General features: G+C 45.9%; 1 protein-coding gene across 2 annotated transcripts in view; it reads left to right on the plus strand.

The window, feature by feature from the left end:
- Window positions 1–24314, plus strand: part of SLC24A3 (solute carrier family 24 member 3) — a 140006-nt gene that overhangs the window by 70780 nt on the left and 44912 nt on the right. For both annotated transcript variants that reach the window (XM_015283392.4, XM_015283393.4), the window contains exons 3-5: window positions 10217–10293; window positions 20057–20131; window positions 23890–23974. In XM_015283392.4, the coding sequence (XP_015138878.2) occupies window positions 10217–10293; window positions 20057–20131; window positions 23890–23974 (237 nt within the window). The remainder of the gene's footprint in view (window positions 1–10216; window positions 10294–20056; window positions 20132–23889; window positions 23975–24314) is intronic.

A 24314-nucleotide genomic window follows, 5' to 3' on the forward strand; every position in this document is an offset into this window, starting at 1 on the left:
AGAAGTCTGTGCTGCTATTAAGCAAAGCCTGGATGGGCTGAGAGTTGGGTGGAGAGGAACCTGGTGAGGTTCAATGAGGCAAGTGTAGGGTCCTGCCTCCAATATGGAGAGGAATACTACATGTACCTGTACAGGTTAGGAGCTGACCTGCTGGAGAGGAGCTCTGCGAAGAAGGATTTAGGGGTCCTGGTGGCCAACAGGTTGGCCATGAGCCCTAGTGGCTAAGAAGGCCAATGGCACCCTGGGGCGTATTACAAAGAGTACAACCAGCAGGATGAGGGAGATGATCCTCTTTGTCTGCCCTGATGAGGCCACATCTGGAGTACTGCATCCAAAGTCATTTTTGGCTCAAGGCTGTTGCTGACCCTGTCTCCTCCTGGGATGCAAATGAAGAAGGACAAGGCTGAGACTTTAGCACTTAGTAACCACTAAAAAAAGCCTGAGTTGGTAGCAAGGATACAACTGAAAGAGTTTTCTTTTTTCTCTTTTTTTGTCTTTCCTGCTTAAACAGGAGATTTTGGTAGAAGACACAAGAATAAATAGGCAAAACTGGAGCCATAGAATCATTATGGTTGAAATGACTAATAGGTCATCTAGTCCAGACATCAACACACGCTCTAGGCCGTGTCACTTTGCAATATCTACCCTTTTCTTGAATACCACAAGGGATGGTGATTCTACCACTTCCCTGGGCAGCCTGTGCCAATACTTGTGTGGTTTCCTGCAGTCACGAAGAATGCAAAGGTGTCATCCTCTCATTTGTTTCCAGTTTGAAGGTACCAGCTTGCTGAAATACTGCTATACAGTTCCATTGCAGGGAGATCTGGAGTAATACCTGCCTGTGGAAAAGCACAGCCCTTCCCTGTGCACCTGGGAGCAGTTTCCAATACTGCTTCTGATAAAATTAGCACTTCTGATACTGGAGGAATTTCTCAGCTTTGAAACACTCCATGCCTGACTGTGGTGAAGGCAGTGGAGTCAACAAGGCGATGAGGACAGGGAAGGTCCCCTTGATAGTCACAGGCAGGTGGATTCTCTGGAGCCCCTTTTCAGTCAGTATATGCAGGTGTATTGTCATTTTTAAGACTTCTTATCCTACGTGGCTAGTTCAGTCAGTAATTCAGAGCTTGCAGTGGACCATGCTGAAATATATCCAGACCAATATTTATTACTTAGAATAGAGGTGAACCTTACCTGCTCTGAACTTTCCTTTTTCCTGAATCATAGCCTCCAGCATCATCCCATCCTCTGTTGTCCCTTGAGTGTGCAGTTCAGGTTCCCTTGCAGAGCCCTTTATGAGGACAGAGGAGCATCTGTGGATCATGAGCATCATTGAGAGGCAAATTGTTTTCATCAGGTTGTCACCCATGCTGTGCCACAGGATACCGCCCCTGGAGGTGTTAAAGACATGTGTAGATGTTGTACTGAGGGACGTTATTTAGTTGTGAAATATTGGTGATAGTTGGGTTGGATGATCTTGGAGGTCTTTTCCAACATTGGCGATCCTATGATTCTGTGTTGAAAAATAGCATTTTGTAGGTGAGAATGTGCTCTGTCAAACAGTGTCGTTCTGCCCTTTGTATCTGTTGTAGTTTCCATGGAAATAAAGGAGGCATTACTTTTGGAGCAACCTATGTAAATGTCAGTTTCCCAAAACAAAGCTACAGAAAGTACTATTTGCATTCAAAAGAAGTCCATGAAGTCCAGAATAGCTGTAATTAAGCTAGTAAGTTGTTAGGAATTTCTAGCAGTTCATTTGAGAAGGGGAACTAGTAGAGATTTCTTCTTTTCTTGCTGTGCTTTTGCTCAGAACCTTCCTTGTGCTCATTATTTCTGACCAGAGTGTGTCTGATAATGTATAATTTTGCCTAAGTGTTGCATTTGCCAAGGGAGATACTTTGGTCCAAGGCCAGCTGTGCTTACCTCTGCAAGATCTATAACCAATGCCTCCGTGCATTTCCTTCTCCAAGTAGTAGCTGCTTGTGATAGTGATGTATAGAACAAACAAGCAGCAGGTTCCTCTTGGAGATACCCTGGTGCAAATCATAACGTTTTTCTTGGTGGGCAGGGTGACCCTACACCTCCTCCTTTATTCTCTCTGGCTTTTAAAGGTGACCCAGCATCCCGCAGGCGTGCTGCAGAAGGGCTCTCAGCTTTCGGTCATTGTGATGGACTCAGTGGCACTGATTTGCAGCGAGGCTCCCTTTTGTGGCACTCCAGCTCTGTGCTGAGCGCTGCTGAAGAGGCAGCCTGGAAAGATTTAAACGTTCTTTTGTTCAGCGTGCCCCCAGCATCCTTTGTGTTAGGCACAAGCCCTCTGGGCAAGCAAATGAGCATGCAGTAACCAAAGGAAGTGGATGCACGCTTAAACTCATTGCTGCATGAACATCCATCATAAATGTTCAATTTGGGGCAATTAGCATTCATTACTGCAAAGATACAGAGCATGCTATTTGAACACACAGTGTTTGCTAAGAGCCAGCCCTGGTGAAGTGTCACAACACACAGGATGGTGCCATTGCCCATAGGGATGTTACATGACTTATGTGGTGGGCACAGTACACCTCTATTATGTCAGCTGCTTGGTTTTGGCCAGTAAGTGCAATGCACGGCTAATGGTGGTGACTGTGTTGAAAAGTAGTGTTTTGAGAGAAGCCTCCCCTTCTAGACCTACTGTGCTGGATGAGGGAGCCTTGCTATCAGCCTTTAGGGGACTTCAGAGAGACATGTCCTGGAAGGAGAGCACTTTGCTAGCTGTTCCAAGCCTCTCAGGGCATCTGCTTCTCCACTATGAATAGCAATGGTCCCAAAACACCGGAGCTGAGTATCTAAGTCCTGGTTCTAGTCTAGCCCATTCACATAATTGTTTCAAGCAGTGGCTCTCTGGAGCCTTATCTTCTATCCCATGATGGGATATGCAGGCACCTTGGAAGAGCTCTTTAGGAAGAAGCAGCCAAGCAGGACACAGTAGTTATCCTGGAAACCCATATACCAATAAAAGCTAGGCTGCTTAGGGTTTGCAGTGCTTAGCACTGATGTGACTTGCCTTTGGCCATAAAAGATTTGTGGGGATGGAGTGAAGAAATGAACTGAGGTTCTGAATTTCTGAGAGGTTTTTTGCTAATTGATTGCCTAGACTGAGCATCCTTGTTTGTGCTGCTTCTGTGAAAGCCATGGCAGATTTCCCAAGAGTTTCCCTGTTCCTGGCCAGCAGCGTAGAGTCTTTGTTTAAAAATAAGTGTATGCTGCAGCTTTGTGAACTATTGATCTAGGTGAGTTTTTCCTTAAAAAAACAAACAAGCCAAAAAAAAAAAACCCACCTTCCACACCTTTTTTTTTTTTTATTCTCTCATTCAAATAGGCACAAATAGACATTGAAGAGAAAGTTGACAGAAGTAGATAGATTTCCTTGAGGAAACCCACAGGAGGTTACCTTTCCATGTACTCCTCTCATCCCTCTTGGATGGCCGTGTCCCATTCCATCTACATGATCTCAGCAGCCCTGGGAGTAGTTCTGCCAGCAACTCCCTGATTCTTAAAGCAGGAGTGGTTCACTGTGACGTGGAACCTGTGCTACAGAGAGATAGAAACACAGAATTGTAGAAGGGGCTTGGGTTGGAAGAGACTCATCCTTAAAGCTCATCCAGTTCCAACCCAGCCATGGGCTGGGTGCCCCCCAGCAGATCAGGCTACCCGGGGTCCCATCCAACCTGGCCTTGGGCACCTCCAGGGATGGGGCACCCACAGCTCTCTGGGCAGCCTGTTAGGATAGAAGCTTCCTTCAGTGGAGCCATTTCAATGGAAACTCAGGATTTTCTCGGGGCACTACATTCCATCCCCATTGCTTTGGGGTGCGTCATTGAAAGACACTTCAGGTCTGGAAACATCAGATAGGTGAGGGAAAGGAGCTGAATGGAAAAGACTTTTGAAGGGCTAGCTTCCTGCTGATACCCAACAGAAGAACGCAGCAGCATTTACTCTTTGCATCTGTCCTGGCTCAGCATGGGAGCTGTCTTGAAGGGGCTCAGCTCTGACAGGCACAACCTGTATTGTGCCAGCAAATCCTCTGAACAGAGTGGAAATGCAGAGCATTTTGTAAGTCAGCTAATGCCAAGGCTGAATAGGGTTCCAGTTTTAATGAAGCGTGCACTGATTTAGAATAGAAAGACAAGAATGTATTCCAACTCGTTCTATTATGACTAAAATAACTTTCCCCCCATCAAGCCTGGGTACACAATCTTCCTCCAAGTCTGGAGGGGAAGCAGGTAGGGCAATAGCCTTGTGGGTCTGCTGCTGCTTTGTGCTGTGATGGGGGCTGTGTCCCCAGCTCTCGTGTTGCTGCATGGCAGCTGCTGCCAATCTGAACATCCTCTGCTCCTCCAGGTCCCCGTCCAATGCCAAAGAGCAGAACTTACGGCACTAGCATCGTACCCTGTGACCAAACAGGACACAGCGGTGGAAGTGCTGAGTCTGAAGCCCTTGCTCTCATGCAGTTTGCCAAATGCCTGCAAGGTCTGCAGGGTCAGTTAGGCTGGCGTTTTTGGTTTGGTTTCATTGAGAGAGTTGGTTTTGTTTTTTTTCTGGTGCAACCAAAATAAGCCTGGCAAAATGTGCCCCTGTGTCCTGTATAAAAGCTGAGCACTCTTTTAGGCAAAATAACAAAGTATGAACTTCTATACCATCTAAATAGGGCAGCTGTTGTTAGAGTGGTGCTGCAGAGGCACCCCTTCTTTCTTTTCAGAAAGGAGCTCCAGTGTTTTGCAGAGCTCTCCTCTTATCTGTACTCATCTGCACCTGATGCATCTCATAAAAATGCAGCAGATTCCCAATTGGCATACATTATTTTGTAATTGCACGCATTCAAGTCTAAGCCAGTGAGAACATTTGTGTTCAGGCAGCGTCTTGGAGCGATGAACACACGCGAATTTCTCAGCTCAGGAGGTACATTTCGTTACAGCACGGGGTGGGAACCTGAACCTGAGCGAAAATGAGCTGTTGCTGCTGTGCCCAGAAGGGATGGCTAGGATTCCCTATCTCCTTCCCGGAGCTATCAGCCTAGTCTATTTTTACACCATCTTTTTTTCTGCAGGCTTTTACCTTAGGTGCACTTCAGTCTCCTTGAACAAGTGCAGACTCTTGATGAAGGGGCTGGCTTTTCTGGCTGCGTCTGCTAAGAGACAAAATTCTCAGCAGCTGCAAGAGGAAGAGAAGCGTATGCATGTGTGTTAGCAAACCATTCTGCGTGTGGCTAAAAACACACACACCCCCCCCCGTGTTTCCTTTGCAGCATCTTACGGCTTGGTGAATGGTGAGGACGGTTTCCTGAGCAAAACCTCTTTCTTGTGCCTGCAGCAAACCTGATGCAGCTCCTTCTTGCTCAGTTACTGCTTAGTAGGCGGCGGAGCTGTGAGAGTTAGCTGCGTTCTTTTTCCATTTAATCATCTATGGAATTGCTAATTAAATTCCAATTGCTGAAGCTTTACTCATGATAATGATGTGAAAGCCAGGAAAAAGCAGCTTGGTTTTTCCAACTCAAGACTGAACGTGTAGAAGTGACCGTTAGAAGGAAACTGTTATTTTAGCTCTTATTGAGCAATTCAAATGGGAATTACCAAGAAACACTCAATGTCAGCACATCCTCCTTGCACTTGCTTTTCAGTTTATTACCAAAAGCCATGCCTGCAACCTAATTGGCAGACTGTCTTTAAGTGCTTTATAATCCAATTAACAGCCAGAAATGTAATAAAGCGTTTGAGTAAATGAAAGTAATTTATCTTTAAATGACTTGCAACAACTTTGCAACAAAGGTTATCCAATTATATCGCGTGCTCTTTTCAACTGCTGTAGCGATTACTTGACTTTGGAACGGGAACTGCAAATCTAACAAAAAGATACTGCTCTTAATGAGGGTACACCGAACAAATTAAATCGCCGAGCTGTTTGCTGGATTAGCATAGTGGGACTTGGGTTTTCCTGGATGCTTGTTAGTCTGTCATTTCCAAGACTTTGTGACTCCAGTGCACTTAAACCTGGTGAGAAAGCCAGAGCAAACTGCAAGCCTCCTTTAGGGAGGGTCTCTATTTTGCTGCTTGCTCCACCACTCGATGGCTTGAACTGAGACATAGCTCATTCAAAGATAGCTGGTGTGCATTGCATCCAAATCCCACGTAAGCAATGGAGTGAGCAGCAATTAATAGGGCGAATAAGACAGAGCCCAATAATACTGTACGGCCATTTCCTCTCCTGTGGGGGTATGGAGGCTAACTGGATATAGACGTGATCATTTGTTAGTTGCTCAATTTGAGTGATTTGGGTCTTCATCTGTATCATCATATGAGTTACGTTTCTGGAAACGTCAGAAATACGTGCACAACAATCAGTGTTAATGATTGCACACCTTGGGCAGCGGTCAATGTCTAATGCCATGCCATTCTACAGAACAGCTTTTCATATTTCTTCTGGTTCCTGGTTAATCAGCCCAACAGCTTATTGTGCTAAACTTAGTGCTGCTGCAGTGTGATTAGCTAACGCAGGTACTTGATGACTGCAGCTTGTGGGGAGAAGATGGCTGTGGCATAGGATGACCAAGCAGTTCATTTGTGTCAATGTTTGGTGAGAAAGATTTGCCAAGTAGTTGGTGTTTGTGGTAATTTGGAGTGTGTTACACTGTGGGTACACAGGGCCATCCCCAAGCAGTTAAAGTCCAGTTAAAGGGTGAGTACAGCCAGCCATATTGGCCACAAACACACAAAGAACCCCATAATATCACATGCATGGAAGACTTATTAGGATCCTTATTCAAGGATTTGGGTAAGTTAGTATTCTTAGACCAGCTTTTGGGTGAAGTTCCTGCCAACATATCAGTTCCATTTGAAGAGTTCCATTCAACGTAATATGGCACCTGGTATCTTACTCTCACTGTTAAAGGTGAGAGCCAGCCTGCACTGTTCCATACACTGTGACAGTCCATCAGGCAATGAGATCATGCATGATTCCGCATTCAGACTTCATCCATTGTTTTGGCATTCATTTCCTTGAAGGTTGGCTGTCCATTTATGCTTACAATTCTATTCCATTGAAGAGTTCCTTGTACAGTAAAAAACAACAAGTATTTTAAGTGGGCCAAGTACCAAGCATCTGAGGAGTTACAGAACCTCCCTTTTCTAATAACATTTCTCAAGGAGCAAGGAGGCTGCAGTGTTTTGGTCCTACTTGTACCTCCCATGGCCATTCTACCATGTGATTTCCAGGTTCAAGACCAACAGGGACAGGGAGCAGTAGGTTGTTCATGGTGCCAATTTGTAGCTTTTCAGTTCTCTTCATCTGTATCCTAAGTAGAGAAACCCAAGTAGTGTGCAGTATGCATAAAGCACTGGGTTATCCATCTCGAGGTCTTTCATTTAAGTTTTCTAATACCTCATATAGTTGTATTGTCAAGCTCTTCATTGATTGTCAGCCCAAAGTGCTGTTTTCAAAACAACATTCTCACATTCTGTAAGACCTGTTCCAGTGGGACTGTATAAGTAGAAACACCATTCAGTGTTATCTTCAGCCCATTTCTGTGTAAGAGTGCAGGTAAAATTTGGTCCTTGTTCACTTTCAGTGACATTCATGGTCCCATACGATGACAATAATTCTGTGAGCCTTCTGATTGTATGGGCCTGGTCAGCTCACAGCACTGGATAGGCTTGTAGAGGGCTGCTTACTGTATCTACACAGATCAAGGCACATTTTGCCTCTTCACACAGGAGCAAAGGGTCTATATACTTGATTTTCCACCATAGTAATGGACTGAGTCCTCTGGCAAGGTGGGATCTTGTTAGGAGGATGCCTAGTGAGAAGCGTAAGCAACAGAGTGTACAGGTCAGTTCTTCTGCCCATGCTGACTGCTGAAGACAGGGATTACAGAAGATGGGCTTTGTATTTAGGTTACCATGCTTGGTATCACCAACAGACCCGATGGAGGTCTTCTTCTGGACCATTCCTACTTTGTTAGCTGTCATGGCATCCTCAGCAAATGAATGCCACGTTTTTATAACATGCTTTGTGGTAAAAGTACTTCTGCACGTTTGCAAAAGGTGGCATATTGTAATTTGAACAGGTGGAAGGAACTGACCGTGTGAACTGCTGCCTTTTCCCCTTTCTACTTTCCCTTTTCCCCTCCCTGAGTTTTGGTGTTGTTTTTTTTTTTCTCCTGCTCTATCCTATTGTTATTTGAAATAATTGTTTCTGCATGAAGTTTCTTCATGGTTCACTTCTGTCAACAGATGCTCTTTCTAAAGCTAATTAGAGCGCGGATCCTGCTTGAATCCTACAGCATAGCTGTAGAGTGAACACTTCTATCCTTCACTCGGAACGATAATGACTTTCCCTTTGAGTTTGCTGCAGGGAAAAAAACTGCTGTTGGGAACGTGTGCAGGCTGTGCCATGGGAGTCCTTGAACACCATCCTTGCACACGTGGAACATCGCTGTTGTATTGTGGGGGTCTGCAGCTGAGGAGAGGAGCTGGGGCTTGGCAACCTTACACAAGCTGTGTGATCATCTTTGGTTGAGCACAGGAGTATGCAGAGAAAGTGGCAAGTCTTACTGGCTGTTGTTGCATAGAGCATAGCAGCTCCCCAGAAAACACGCTTCTGACGCTTCAGGTGTGTGTTGCTCTCTGCTTCAGGAGGTCTCTGACTGACGTTTCCCCATCCATGCATGCAGGGTGACAGCTCACCAGACTTCACTGTAATCCTGAGCCTTCCCTCTTAACCCAAAGGCTTTGGCACGCTTGCTTCTGTTCTAAATATCTGGCGTGTCTTTGTGACAACCTCCTGTGCATTTCTGCTGCCGTACATCAGAGGTCTCGTTCACGTCAAGGACCTCTCTGAGGAGTGAGAGTGCAATTTGAAGGGAGAGGAAAGATTCATTTTGATCCGAAATGCACAAATGATTTGTAAAGCTAAATAGTGGGTAAGGTGAAACAGTTCTTCTGTATGTGACGCTCACTGTCCACTGCTGCCTTGGACTGCATCCTCTTTCAGGCCTTAGCTGATTAGCTAATACAGCAAGTTATCCTAGGAACTGTAAGGGAAATTCCAGTGTCTTGGCATTGTTCACTCAATGAGGGCAATAAGAGGCACCCAGGCAGGGAAAAAAGTCAGAACAGCTGAAAGGGAGTTTACTGTCAAGTATGTGCTGTTGGGAACTGCACTGGGAGGACACTGTTGCTCATGTGGAGGCATTCAGTGTTTCCAGGCATCAGAGAATGTTACTTGCACGATCACGCTGGTGCTGGGAAGTCAAGGGGAGAAGAGTCAGAGGGAAGGCTTTGCTCTTACAGCATGGGAAACATAGCTGTAGAGAGGAGCAAAATGAGCTGTCCTCTGGGGCCGCGTTGACAGGAAAAGCAAAGTATGGGTTTAAATGGCACATGATGTCCCCTTTGTGCCCGCAGAGGAAACGACTTCTGTCATAGCGTGCCTCCAAGCATCGGCAGCTGCACGCAGCCTCTTCAAAGTAAGCATTTTGAGCGTGCAGATGAGGGGGAAGGAATCAAGCCAGCACGCATTCAGATGAGACAGGTGCTGCTTTCCTGTGGTGTTAATTGCAAATCTCTACACTTGTTTTATGTGGGATCAGACAGCCCACCCCATTTCTTAGCAGTGCAGCAGAACGTTATATGTATCATCATTAAGGTAAAAGTGGCAGAGGAGTAAGGCTGAGATGCAGAGCCCTGCTGTAGCTGTGGATATGGATCAGTGCTGTGTTAGTAGGAGACTCTTTGAGATTTATTTGGAGTATTTCTAGCACCTGCCCTCTGCTTTTACCCATCCCATCCATTGCCAGGTACAAAACCATAAGCTAGAAATGCTTTCTGGGAGTGACCTGTAGGCATCTACATGAATATGCTGTTTCCCCTTGGACTTTTCTGAAAGAGTGATTTGTGCCCTTGGGCTTTATCTGCTCTCTCCAAGATGTCTTTGGGTACACATCTCACGGTTGATACAGAAGCAAGTTACACAGTAAGCAAGACTGACAGAGGACAAGTTAAGCTAAGCTGACACCTAGGTGGAACAGAGAGCCTCTGCATGGGGCCCACAGGGTGGTGGTTGTAGGGCTGCCACCCCACAGAACGCTGTGGCGTTTTTGCATTGTGTAACTTAACAGTACACTTGGCAGTTTTGAGTACGTGGTAAAGCATCTGGGCTTTCTTTTCTCTCTTTTTTGCAGCTCTCCATGAATTCCCCAATGACATCTTCACGAACGAGGACAGGAGGCATGGAGCTGTCATCCTGCATGTCATTTGTGTAAGTTTTGTGACGCTGCGTTTCTTTTCCTATCAGTTTGGACTGGATTTGGTATGTTCCCTGACAGTTGATACTGCTTCCTACCCACAGGGTTTTCTGCTCTTGCACGCCGACATTCCCCTTCTGTTCTCAGTCATGACTGAGAGTGAGTTTTAGTGACTAATCTGAGTATAACGTTAATGCGTGGTAAGTTACACAACAGACCAAAAAAAAAACCCTCTATCAAAATACATAAGGGCCAGAAAGTTGGTTTTTTTCCAGTTGAAGACTCAGAGGGCCAAGGATTCCCCCAGAGCTGAGGGAGAAGTAGCCATCATCTCAGAGGGTGGTGAGACCAAGATGCCAGCCTGGCTCAGTGGGACTGGAAGGGCGCTGCAAAGGTTCTTGTTTTTCCTGGCAAGGATTGTGCCTGTAGAAGAAACGTATATGTGGTCCTTGAGTCGTATTGTAGTGTAGTTAGAAAGAGCTCTAGTCAGTCTCTAGCTTGGATGTCCAGAATTCCCCCGGGTATTTAAGTTGCTGAAGTGAGCTTTTCTTCCCGAATACATTAAAGAAGAGGTCATAACTCTGTGTTTACCAGCTGCACAGTGGTCTTGGATTCGCTGGGGAGTTCTAGAAAGTGTTGAGCCTCAAAGTTCAGAAATGTGCCAGGAAGATTATAATAGATGCTGTTTTTAAACTCTTAGTAGTCAGAAAGCCGCGCAGTTCTTGGCTTGGAGTTGTGTGATCTCTGCCTCAAACAAGGCAGCGTAAAAGGAGTGCTTGGCAAGGTTAGCATTCAAGGTAGTGGAGATAAATTTAAATGTAAGCCCAGTCAATTAGTCCACTGGACACTGCTACAAGACCATACATGGAGCTGCAGTAACAGCACAGAAGGAAGCACTTCCCCTCCAAATCCATTTTTCAACTTTTGTTGGGTAGATGAAGAGAATATTTTTTTTAATGTCTTCTCAATTTAAGAAGGGCTGCCAAGTTGGTACTTGGCAAGGGAGAGAATGCGTTCTTAAGCAGCAAAGAAAATACTTGCTTTATCATTAGCCATGTGCCTTCATTATTTCTTTTAAAGTGTAAATAAGATTGTATTGCATCATGTAATGTGAGTGCTCTGTTATGATTTTATTTCAGCTGAATGGCTACAGTAAATTATTGAGTAACATCACTATTGACTTTGGCAAGCCAAAGGCTTCCAAGGTTCTGTGGGAGCATTTAGCTTTGAGATGTTTTGTAAAATGAATCCTGAACCTGAGCTGGATTGGTTAGCAGGAATACTCCTAAGAACCCATCAGAAACATCTCAAAGTTGTGCCCTCCAACGCAAGTCACCCTGAGCTGCCCTGCAGTTAGTGGGAAGAAAGACATCTGCGGGGGATCTTCAGCTTCCCCACTAGAGATACAAGATGATGGCTCCAGGTTGGGTTTCTCCTGCCTGTGGTCCCACATTGTTTGTTTGTTTGTTTGCAAACTGGACGCTGGCAGTTTGTCTCTCTTGTGGTTCTTGTTGCCTCAAACAGTTTGTGTGTTTTGATAGGGAAAGGTTGCTGTTGATCACTAATCCAGGGAGCTGTATCAATTCCTCCTGATCCGTACAGCAAATGTTTAAGCCACATAATGGAGTCTTGGAAAGTTTGTCCCCTTCCACTGTGGGTGATACAGAAAGTGCTGTGAGAGTTTTTAAGGAGGAGTTTAACTGCATGTAGTTAAATTCAGCTCTGCATATGAAGAACAACTCATGTGCAGCCGCTCTCTGCAGAATATGATGATTATAACAGCATGCTGCTGCCTTGTAAACTCATGTTTCTTAGATTTCAACACAAAAACTATTTTTAAGAAAAATCTCTTGAGTCACAGGAATAAGTTTAGAATGAGACCATTAATAATTGGAGTTGCTACAGTCATTCTTAATCTCAGTGGAATCCGTGCCTCCACGTGTGCTTTTCCAGGCTGCTTAGAAGAAGCAAAATGTGGACTGTATTTTTTCATTATTAGCAACAGTGAAATCACACAGTATTCTCATAAGGTTGACTACGTAAGCTGTAAGTTGGGCTGTTTTCCACTCTACTTCAAGTTGTGATTTGGGCTTCGTAATTGCTCTCAGGATAGTTTGTTTTTCCACAGTTTTGGTGTTTTATTCTGTTGGAGGTTTTCTTGGTTTTGTTTCCTGGTTTTTGTTTTCTTTTTGGTCAGTTTTGAAAAAGCTGAACATACCTTAACGCGTATCAAAGCAGACTTTTGAGGACTGAAAATTGAAGGTGAACTGCCTACTGAATTGCCTACTTCAGAAAGAAAATGAAAGCCATTTACTGAGACCTTTCCCAGGGTCTTTCCACCCTGAGACTGAGCTCTGCCAATCATAGAATAGAATCCCTAGGGTTGGAAGGGACCCCTAAGGGCCATCCGTTCCAACCCCCTGCAGTGCACATGGACACCCACAGCTCCATCAGTGCTCACAGCCCCGTCCGGCCTCACCTTGGCTGTCTGCAGGGATGGGGCACCACCTCCTCCCTGGGCAGCCTGTGCCACTGCCTCACTGTCCTCACTATAGAAGGCTTTTTCCTTATCTCGAACCTAAATCTCCCCTCTTTTAGTTTGAGCATCCTCAGGAAAGTTCCCCAAGCTCTACTGTCTTTGGTCCTGTTCCAGTCTGGTGGATGCCATAGGAAGCAGAAAAGCAATGGCAAAAGCTTTGTCTCCTCTTAGCAGAGTAACTGTAACCTGTTGTGGAAGAGAGATACTTACTAAAAAGACAGCTGCCAGCTTTTAGCACCCCGCTTCTTCAGCCTCAATTGAAAGGAGTTGTCATCGTATTGCAGGTGATCAACCTCTAATTCTGATTTTCCCCTCCAGCATTTCAGTTACCAAACGTCTGATGAAATTAGAGCATACATGGAAATGCACTTTGTAGGAAGAGGTATAGACACAGAGTCAGTATTCTCTGCAGGTTTGAGGAGACAGGGCTGTGGAATCAGAGGGACTTTATGCTGAACTCTTTTTATTCATTTTGGTTCATTTCTTGTTCTCTTTCTCCTATCTCTCCTTTGCTGCCACTTTCATGTTAATTTCTGAAAGACATCAAGGTAAAGCTTGTTTATTGGAAACTGAAGAACCAGAGGGCAAATGCTCTGAAATGGGAATTTCGTAGAGTCACAGAATCATAGAATGCCTTGGGTTGGAAGGGATTTTAAAGCTCCCCCAGCCCCAACCCCTGCCATGGGCTGGCTGCCCACCAGCTCAGGCTGCCCAGGGCCCATCCAACCTGGCCTTGGGCACCTCCATGGATGGGGCACCCACAGCTCTCTGGGCAGCAGTGCCAGGGCCTCACCGCCCTCTGAGTGAAGAATTACCTCCTAAATAACCTGAATCTCCCCTCTTTCAGTTTAAAACCATCCCCCCTTGTCCTATCACTATCAAACCATGTACATTTGGGGTGATGCAAGTGAGAACCTTTTAGGGGATTCCCAAAGCATCTTCTCCTTACTGTTTAATGACAATGAAAATGGAAGCACGCTCCATCAGATCCCACAGTGAGGCTGTGATGAATTACTTAACAAGATCTTCACAAAGATGATAGTGACCCCTGAAACAATTTAAAAGCCTATGAGAAACTAGGAACAGTTCAGCAGGAGTTTTAGTCAGCAGAAACGCCTGAGCTGAAAGCACTTCAGTTCAAATGCAAAGTGGGCCACTGAAGATATATTGCAGGTTTGGAGCTATAATGGTTAATTTTCCCCTGGAAAGTTCTTTGTAGCTCATCAACTGATTGCTTTACTGCTATTAATTATTTTCATGCCATTTCTGAGAAGAGGAAGAGTTATCATGAACGGTAACACCCCTGCTAAATCACTGATTTGAGGTGTTAGATTGAGAAGGAGCCAGGATCTGCCTATTTAGGGTCTGGCTCTGATCACTACTAAAGGATTAAGTACAAAGCCTGCGATCCAGGAGCTTCCCAGCACTTGAGACTTGGATTTCTAGGTGTTCTCATAGCACTTTACTTTTTTCTGAGGTTGTTCTGGCAGACACGTGCTGGTGCCCATATGGACACTCAGCAATAGGCACCCATTGCCTCTGCAAGCCAGCAGACAGATCATTTCATCGAGTCATTTGTGAGATGTGTGCTGCCACAAGGGAGGAGGATTTGTGTGTCGTGGAGGGCTCCCTGAAAGCCCAGTGTCTTGTTACTGCAGTACCCAAGCATGCTTATTTTATACATTTTGTATGATATAGAAGTGTTTGTACATAGCTGGACTTCTGGGTGGCTTTGTGTGCAGTCAGAGTTAAGGAAAGCCCTGTGCTTAGTTGCAGTGCTTTCACTGATGCGCTGTGGTTTGAGATGATGTGTGCATCACTTACGATGACTTGTTGATTCGGAAGTGAGGCAGGTCAGGTTGACAAACCAATTTCGTGTAAAATGATCAAATTAAATGAGCTTCTTGAGAGAACCATACTCTATGGTCAGGCACTGCAATGGGCTGCCCAGGGAGGTGGTGGAGTCACCAACCCTGGAGGTGTTCAAGGAATGTTTGGACGTTGTGTTGAGGGACGTGGTTTAGTGAGAACCATTGGTGATGGGTGGATGGTTGGACTGGGTGATCCTGTGGGTTATTCTATGATTCTATGCGTTCTTTCCCAGGGAAATGCAGGACCTGTTGGTGGAGTTATGACAAACCATAGCAGTGCTCAGCTCATCCAAGCAACCGATAGTTCTGGGGAACATGAGCTGCAAGAAGAGAGTCACGGTCTGCTTACAGCATTTTCTGTTAGACACATACCTTTTAGCAAGATTGAGTAGTCCATTCCAGGGTAATCTCTAGATCTGTAGCTAAATTGATCCTAAATTCAGCTTGATCATTAGATTATAGGAAAAATGTGAACAAGAATTATGTGCAGGTACTAATTTTTTTTCCTACAGACAAGCTGCTAGGAAATGTGGAATGCAGAATAGCTCCTTATATAGGTCATGTCTTTATAAGCTGTCCTGGTTATTTCACGAAGGGTAACATGATATAAAGCAGATTTCCCAAAACGAAAATGCAGAGATGAGTATCTCTCGGTTGTGGCATCTTTGACTGATGAGAAGGAGCTTGTGAATAGAAAGGTAGGCGTGCACCTGAGCCTTGTAGGTGTGGGTCCTGCACTTGGTACTGCCAGTTCTGTGCTGCATCAGGAAAATGCATTCAGCTCTCCTTCGGTTTACTGCTGCTCTGGGCTGGAAATCCACCCTTGTCTTTTCAGAACCCATTATATGTAGCAGAGAGGGAATCATGATAGCAGGGAAGTGGCTGCTGGTGCTGGCTGTGAAGTTGAGCTGGTATCTGGGATCCCAGCTGCCTTGAGAGGTTTAGAGAATGAGGCTAGTGTTGTTCTGGGCTCAGGTGGGAGCTGAGTGGACGAGACGTGAAGCAGACAGGGTCTATCTCAGGGGGCAGTGAGGCCCTGGCACTGCTGCCCAGAGAGCTGGGGGTGCCCCATCCTGGAGGTGCCCAAGGCCAGGTTGGATGGGCCCCGGGCAGCCTGAGCTGGTGGGGGCAAACAGCCCATGGCAGGGGTTGGGGCTGGGTTTGATTTCCCTTCCAACATAAGCCATTCTGTGATTCTGCGATTCATCCTCTCTCCCTTGACATGGCTTAACTGCCAGGAAGAGTCAGGGAAGTGCTCTCATCCCTCCTCATCCTGAGGGTCTCAGTCTAAATCTTCTGATAGGCACCTTCAATCTATCCCTAAAAAGGCTTTTCTAACTGCCATCTACTCATTTGCCTCGTTACAACTTCCTTACTGTCAGTGGCCTCTTTGGGGCTTGCTCTCATGCCGCCCATGTGTCCCCAGGCACATGAGAATCAGGTTCTTGTCTTGTTCTAATGCCAGGATGGAGGCTGGCACAGGAAATTCAGGGAGGTGCTGGGCAAACAGCAGTGATAAACGAATAAGTCCTGAGCAGCAGATCACATGCTGTGAATAAGATGTACAATCTACAGAGATTGCAATTAATTTTCTGATGCTTGTTAGAAGCCCTGCTTAAAAAGCAGTTGTGAGGTGGTGCTTAATCTGATATTAGCAAAACTCTAATACAGGGACCTTGTAGTTTCTTATTTTTAGACAGACTTTTAGGGAGGGTAAGTGTCATAGAACCATCTGAGTTGGAAGGGACCTTCAAAGGCCATCCATTCCAACCCCTTGCAGTGCACAGGGACACCCACAGCTCCATCAGTGCTCACAGCCCCATCCAGCCTCACCTTGGCTGTCTGCAGGGATGGGGCACCACCACCTCCCTGGGCAACCTGTGCCACTGCCTGACCACTGTTAGTGTAAGAAACTTCTTCCTTCCATCCAATCCTCTTTTAGTTTGAAACCATTTGTTCTATCAAGGGGAAAAGGCATCTTTTCAGTAGGTTGCCTATTTAAAGGCTTTGTATCTTCTGTTTAGCTGGATGCAGCTAAGTGATGCTTGGTGCAGTAACACAGCCACAGCTGAACTTGGAAGCTTCAACCACTTAATTGGCTGCGAAGTCTTCCAGTCATACTGCCTGCTTTTGCCCAGGTTTGGACATTGGACATTGGAACAGACTGGCCTGTCCCGTTGCTGGTTCTCTTCTTTCTTACCACATAAAATAGCCTGGGCTGATGTCTGTGTTCCATCTTTACCAGTCTGATTTGACGTAAAATTTAATCTTTTTTGTGTGTTCCTGCTGGCCCAAACCTTACTTTGTTTGGTTTGTGTAAAAACAAACAAACAATACAAAAAAGACACTTTCAAGGAAGTAACAGTTACTGTCCTCATGTGTTCACTTGCCAAGGGCAGTTGCCAGCATTTCAGCTCATGAACCAAGTTGTTTTCTAAGCTGATACTCCATGGATTTGAACCCTCTGTACTGTACTTAATTCAAGCCAGATAAATTAAGTAAGACTCCCAGCCAGAACCCGAACTGTGACAACAATTACATCACTGAAGATAAACGTTCAGGCCTGTGAGTCGGTATGATCTGTGCTGTCAGCCTGGTGTAAAATTTGCTGAAGTCACCCACAGTCATCTTCCTGACCAAGCAGGCTTTGGTTCAGGGCTTTCAGCAGGCACAGTAGCACTGGTGTTCACCTTCAGTAGGGTGAGGGAAGGCATGGTCCAGTTTCTACACATTCACTTCTCCACTCCTTGTTGAGTTCCGTCCACTTGTTACCCTTTCCTTTATCGCTGAGCGTACTGATGCATAACAGGAGTAGAGGAGATTCCATTGCCACTCTCGTGGCTTGTGATGGTGCACTCTAAAAATCAGTAGAGTGACACGCAGGGTAGCTTTCATCTCTACGGATGGTCATGGGTACGCAGTATGCTTTCCTGTTCTTGTCTTTGCCTTTGAGATGGTGCAAACCTGCCCTTCACGTCAGTCCTTGGAGTGCTTGTTTAACAGCTGTCAGAGGGATTTCCCTGAATTTTGGTAGACATCTTGCATCTGATGTCTGCCCAGGCTGAAGCTGCCTGGTGAGTACTGCGTAGGATATAGCAGCTTTGGGTGAGCTGAAAAGATGGTAAGGGCACAGGGGAGACAGAGGCTGTGTGCACCTCATGTTGAGGCAGACGCCAAAAGGACTTGATCTGAGCGTGTGCTTTTTTCTCTCTTTCTTTCTTCTTTCTATTTTTGGTCTGTTTTCTGTCTCACTTCAGGAGAACTTGGCTACCACAACCGTAACAGATTGCAGGAATCCCCAGCAGCCATATGATGCCCAGTGCTCTGTGACTGTAGATTATGGCAAATAGAGAGAACGTGCTCAATTTATAAAGATGATGCTGTGCAGATTAGTGTTCTTCAAAGGCATTACTGTGCATTTGGGAAGGGAAAATGACAGCACGACCCACTGCAGATTAATGTGATTAGCAGATTAAAAAATCTAGGCTGAAGTTGGGTACCTTCTATCCATTGTATTTCAATGAGATTTGGCCGCTTCACTCTCCAGGGCTGCTTCTGGTCATTCTTCTGTGATGCCCAAGGTTTCCTCCTGGAAGAATATACTCTGATACACTCCTAGCACCAGGGCTTCACTGATAAACTTGAAGTGCTGGAGCTGGAGGGCTGGGCGCGTTGTTTCAGTGTCGTGCATCCAGGCACAGATGCAGACAGAGAGGCGTACAGACAGACAACAGTTCAATCCATGCCACAGGAACCTGATCAGTAAGGGCAAGCCTGTGGTCTGAATGTAATTTTTCTGGTTCTCAGATACCCGCTCACCTTTTACTTCCTTGTTAACCCCGGGTGAGCAGCGTTATCATCATAAGACAGGAGCCGTGGCAAGGTAAAAGCCATAGGGAAGTGAACACTGCTTCTTGTCTTTGCTGGGATTATTATTATTTTTTTTTCTGTGGAAAGCAAGAGAAAAGACAGCAGGAATTAATGGGCTTTGTAGAAAATAGTCTTTATTTATAATAGGGACTTGCAGGGAATTTCCAGCAGAGCTGATGCATGCCTCAGCTAGCACGCTGTCAGCAGCTGAGCAGCCTGGTTTCATCATAGCATCTGAAGTTATGTGAGGGAGCACAGAGTGGACAGTCCAAGATGAGGCAGGGATGGGGCATCCTATAGCCACTGTTTACGTTCTGAAGGTCCAAATCAATAGGATTAATAGACTGTTTTCCTACACGTTGGCCACTTCTCTCAGCTCCTTTTACTTACTGGAGGTAGTTTTACAGGTGAGAAGCTCTATCTTGAAAACAGCTAAAAAATCAAGACCCACGTGCACTGAAAACAGTGGTGACACTCACTGTGTGTGGACACAGTGGTGTGCAGTGTGAGGACACAGTGCATGGGAACGTGCAGGAGCACGAGCTGTGATGGGAGGCTGTGAGCACTGGGTGCAGCTCCTGGCAGCAAGCTCATGGAGGGGAATGGAGAAAGGAGCTCAGGTGTTCCTCTCTCCTGCCTCACTGCATGCAGCCTTTCACAGCCCTTGTTCCAGACACAGCTGGTTTGTGTGCAGCTGCTGCAGTGCATTTTGTTCCAGGCTTATGTCCTGGGCTTCACTGCTCTGTTTACATGTCCAGAATTGAAGGATCTCTCAAAGGTTTGTGCTTTTTCGTCCATACAGGAATAGATAAATGTTTGCCGATAGCACGATCTGCAAGAAGTGAGATCTTAGATGCTATCATAGCATCTCTCTGTGACAGCTTTTTAGCAGCTTACGCAGATAGATCGTTTTCTGGTTCCTCACAGTGATGCCAAATGTAATAGATATGCTGTATACTCACACTGAGGAGTGCTGCGGGGGGTGAGCTCTGACCTCTCTTGCAGGTCTTCGGAAGAGGCAGTTGCCCTCTCCCGCTTCCCCTGTTTCACAGAAGCTTGGGTTTAAAACCTTGCTCGTTTGTCCCAGATGGCGTGCAGAAAATGAGATCCTTCCCACTGTTTCAGAGCGCTGGCATTTCAAAAGATGCTCCTTGAGAATCCAGGCTTTCCTGAGGCGCAGTCATAAAGAAGCTTTGCACTGTACGTGAGAGCAGAAAGCAAAGGGCAGCTCAGCAATATCCAGAGATTTGTTTTCCAGAAGAAGTCTTTATAATGATGATGAAGTGCTGGCAGTTCCCTACAGCTTGATAGAACTTATGGGTAAATACATCATAATCTTTCTGTTAAATCCCAGAGAGCCCCCAAAGTCTTCTTGCAAGAGAATTTCTTTTTGAAGTATATACCAAGATAAACCTAAGATGAGTTGGGATACTGCAGTTACTGCAGTTTCTTTGCTTGACGGTCTCCAGACTCAACAATCTCTTTTTTCTTTTTCAGGCCATGTATATGTTTTATGCTTTGGCAATTGTCTGCGACGATTTCTTTGTCCCTTCATTGGAAAAGATCTGTGAAGTAAGTATTAGAAATTTGTACTGTTAGAAATGTGTGCTGCTTTAGCAGCAGCTCTCCTTGAGAGCCTCAACATGTGATGATGGTGTATTTACTGTTGCCTTAGAGCGTTCCCCATGCTTTTTGGTTAGTTGCTCAGCACTGCCTGTGTGAGTTGGCTGAGGTTCATAGTTCTCACTCACGGGAGATGGGCTGCATGTCTCCTGGTGTGTGAACTTGGAGATACTCCCTCGTAAATCATAGAATGGCTTAGGTTGGAAGGGACCTTAAAGAACATGTACTTCCAGCCCAGTTGTGAGCTGGCTGCCCCCCACCAGCTCAGGCTGCCCAGGGCCCATTCAACTTGGCCTTGGGCACCTCCAGGATGGAGCACCCGTGGCTCTCTGGGCAGCAGGACCTCACTGCCCTCTCATTGAAGCATTTCTTCCTAACAGCTAACCTGATTTTCCTCTCTTTTAGTTTAAAGCTTTGTTCTGTCACTATGAAACCACATTAAAAGTTTCTCCCCCTCCTGATTATACATTTCCAAGTCCTGGAAGGCTGCAATGAGGTCTCCCTGGAGCCTTCTCTTCTCCAGGCTGAACAAGCCCACCTCCCTCAACCCCACCTGTCTTCATTAGGTTCACATGTGCCCACTTTTGAAGTCTGCCCAGGTCCCTCTGGATGGCGTCTCTTCCTTACATTTTGTCAACTGCACCACTCAGCTTGATGCCATCAGCAAACTTGCTGTGGGTGCGCTCGATCCCACTGTGTTGTTGATAAAGATGTTGGACAGCACTGGTCCCAGGATGGACACCCCTGGGGGACACCACTCCTCACTGACCTCACCTTTACGTAGAGCCTTTGACCACAACCCTTTGGCTGTGACCATCCAACCAATTCTTTATCTACTGAATAGTCCAGTCTTCAAATCCCTCTTTCTCCAATGTAGAGATACGGTTGTGGTGTGGGATGATGTCAGAGGCCTTGTACAAGTCCAGGCAAATGACATCAGTTGCCCTTCTTCTGTCCACCAGTGCCATCACACCATCATAGAAGGTCTTGACTCTACTCCTTGCCAGACGTGTGTTCTTTGAGATCACAGATTTGTCCTGAGCATAATCACTACAGCCCAGGCTGCCTCCAGTCTTAACCTCTTTAATGATCTCCCCTGCATTGATGAGCACCAGGCTGTAGATGCAGCTGTGAAAAATCCAGGGCAAGAGAAGGTCACTGACTTCCAAGCTGGCTACCTGCGAGCTGTGTCCTGCCCCTTGCTACCTGGGGAACTGGGAAGCTGCACATCCCTCCTGCTCCCCTGCCAAGGCTGGGAAGCTTTGGGCTCACCCAATCCAGAGCTGCATTTGACTGATTAGGTTTTGGACAGCAGTTATGTCTTGACTTACATTCAGGACACTGCAGGGCATTAGGTCGGCTGTAAAGAAGCTCCTAAACACCTCCAGCAACAGAACAAGGCTCTGCCCTGCTTTTGCTAAGGCTGATTTGCTAAAATTTTAGAAGATAAGAACTATATTTTAGCCTGAATCAGCTCAGACAAAGACAGGATGAACACAGACCGTGTGCATGAAATGACTGTAAGCCCTCTCCAGTCTCAGGCAAGGAAACCTTTGCTGCATGTAGACAACGTGGTTCATTCAGTCTTGCCAGGCTCATGTCTGTGTCAGCTGGAGGTCTGCCTGCTGCTCTGCCTGCCGGTGTCACCCACCACAGCTGTGCTGGGCCCTGGGTCAAGGCGTAGGAGATAGTAGGGGAAATCATCTGTGTTGACAGCTCTGATGGAATCTGACCGTAAGCTAACCTGATATTTGTAGCTCAGCACCCAATTGTGCTGCCTGGTTTTCTTCATCAAGTCCCCAGGAGCTTCCACCATGGCAGTGCCTAAGTATTCAGGTGACTGAAGGATGACAGCACGAAGGCAGGACATTCTGAGCTTTCTTAAGGCTAAATCTGAGCACGGCCAGCATGAGACTGAAAGGAAGGGAGGCTGCTGTTATGAGGAGAGGAGACAGGGACGTGCTGACGGATCAGATATACTGATTTTGAAATAAATGCCCTTTTTCTGGCTTAGCTCCATTAGTTTGGAAAGTGGTTGTTGAGTTTGGGTGCATTTATGCTCCCAGGTACGTGTACAGATGAAAATTGGTTCCAGAGCACTTCTTATGATAGCTATTCGTGTTCTTTCTTCATTCAGGTATATTTAGAACCAAACCAAAGCCCCAGTTGCCTCAAACTGTTTGTACCTACCTTTGTCCGGTTACTCTTTGGTGTAGCAACGCGTTGGTATGACACAACTGATGTCACAGTGTCAATTGCAAACATGGCCTGCAGATACCAGAGTACATTTCTGACTCTTACACAGTGGGCTGTATTTTCTGACCTGTTCTGTCAGCCTAGTCATCATACATATTGCAGTAAATTATCTAGGAAATGTCCTCAAGGGAACCTGCTAGTTAACCAACTCAACTGGTTTTCTTGAATTCCTGATCCTTTCAAAATATACCATCTGTTTGTGGACTGACTTCTGGGGTGTGAGTGCTCCTGTATACCCATAGAGAATCCGACAGAAGAACCTTGCCTTTGGGGATGTACTTCTGTTCCTATAAACTTACTCTATAATTACCTTGATGCTATCTATTATCACTCTCCATAAAGCCGTGTTTTATCAGGTTCCACAAGCTTTTACAGCAGCACAGCAATCATTGGCCTCCTGCTTAAAAAGCGTTTTTGATTAGGGCATATCTTCTCCTTTTCCCTCGTCCCTGAAACATACATAGAATTCTTTATTGTACGAATACGTTGAGTGGGTAGAGTTGAATTCTTTTACAGGCTTAAAATCTCTTTTATGGGCTCTTTAATCAAGTTGGAGTTGGGAAGATGGGGTTCCAGGAGCAATCTTTTCTCTCTGCAAATGTCCTTTAATAACGAGAAGGTTGCAGAGTAACTCTGCACAGTTAGGAAGGGCAGAGGGGAGAGAAAGACTTCTCCTGGCCTGCAAGGTTGGTTGTGCTGCTTTGAACCTTCAGGTCTGCTAGGGAAATGTTCCCACCGCTGTCGGCTGCCTTCCCCATGCTTGTAAAATGGCAGCTGCTGACTGGCACGCATGTGAGCAAGGCAGCTTTGTGTAGTAACAGCACAGCAGTTTATGACCGTATGGCAGGGGGTGGCTTTTTTTAGCTCCTCAGATTAAACTGCGAAGGGTGCCAGCAAGGCATGTGGTTTTAACAGCTTCGTCACATTTGCTGAACGGTGACTTGCACAGATGGAACAGTGGGTAGGAGGAAAACATAAAGGAAGCAATTAGCCAAATAAATCTTTGAAAACAGCATATGCCAATAAAGTTTTCGTAGAGGAGAGGGCCGTTTTCCTTCCAGAAACCACTGTTTTAAATAGGAGCAGTCCCCGTGTGCTCCTAGAGGAGGGCTGTAGGGGGTAAGTATTTGTTACGATGATCCAAGTGAAAGGAGGGTGAAGACAGATTAACTATCCAAGGCTGAAGTGATTTTCAGAGCAGATCAGGGGATGGATGAAGCCTCGGCTCCAGCCCTACCTGTAACAGGCAGCGTAGATGAGATAAGCCACGTATTGCACACCTTGTATGTGTATATCTATATATATATATGCACCTCTGATGACTTTTTTCCCTTTGCTTAACCTTTAAACGCATATTGGTGATTTCCCACTCTCAGCAGACTGTAGCATTTCTAGTTGAATTCCATCCACCTGTCGGTGCTGTGATCAATAACTGATGCGTTTTTCTGCAGCGCTTGCATCTTAGTGAAGATGTGGCTGGGGCGACTTTCATGGCAGCTGGAAGCTCTGCTCCGGAGTTGTTTACATCTGTCATAGGTAACTAACGTGCTGCTCTTTGAAACCCCCTCTTTTGCCGTGCTGTTTTTCAGAGTTGACATGAGATTGCTAAGCACCTGTGATATTTGTGCCTCTTCCCTCACGGACGTGGGGAATTCTCACTAGATAAAGGGGCACTAAAGAAGTACAGTCGTCTCACAGCAGGGCTGCATTGGAAGTGGTTCAATCTTACAATCTTACCAGCCAAAGCGGGGTCAGAAATGCCTGCAGTTCATCATAACTATCTGTTAGCCTTACCTTGCTATGGCACAGCCAAGGTACAGAGCACTGAGCCATATGCACACAGCCTTCTCCTCCCATCCTGTCCACCCTCTTGTGC

This window comes from Gallus gallus, chromosome 3 (genome assembly GCF_016699485.2).
Source record: "Gallus gallus isolate bGalGal1 chromosome 3, bGalGal1.mat.broiler.GRCg7b, whole genome shotgun sequence".
Classification (NCBI taxonomy): Eukaryota; Metazoa; Chordata; class Aves; order Galliformes; family Phasianidae; genus Gallus; species Gallus gallus.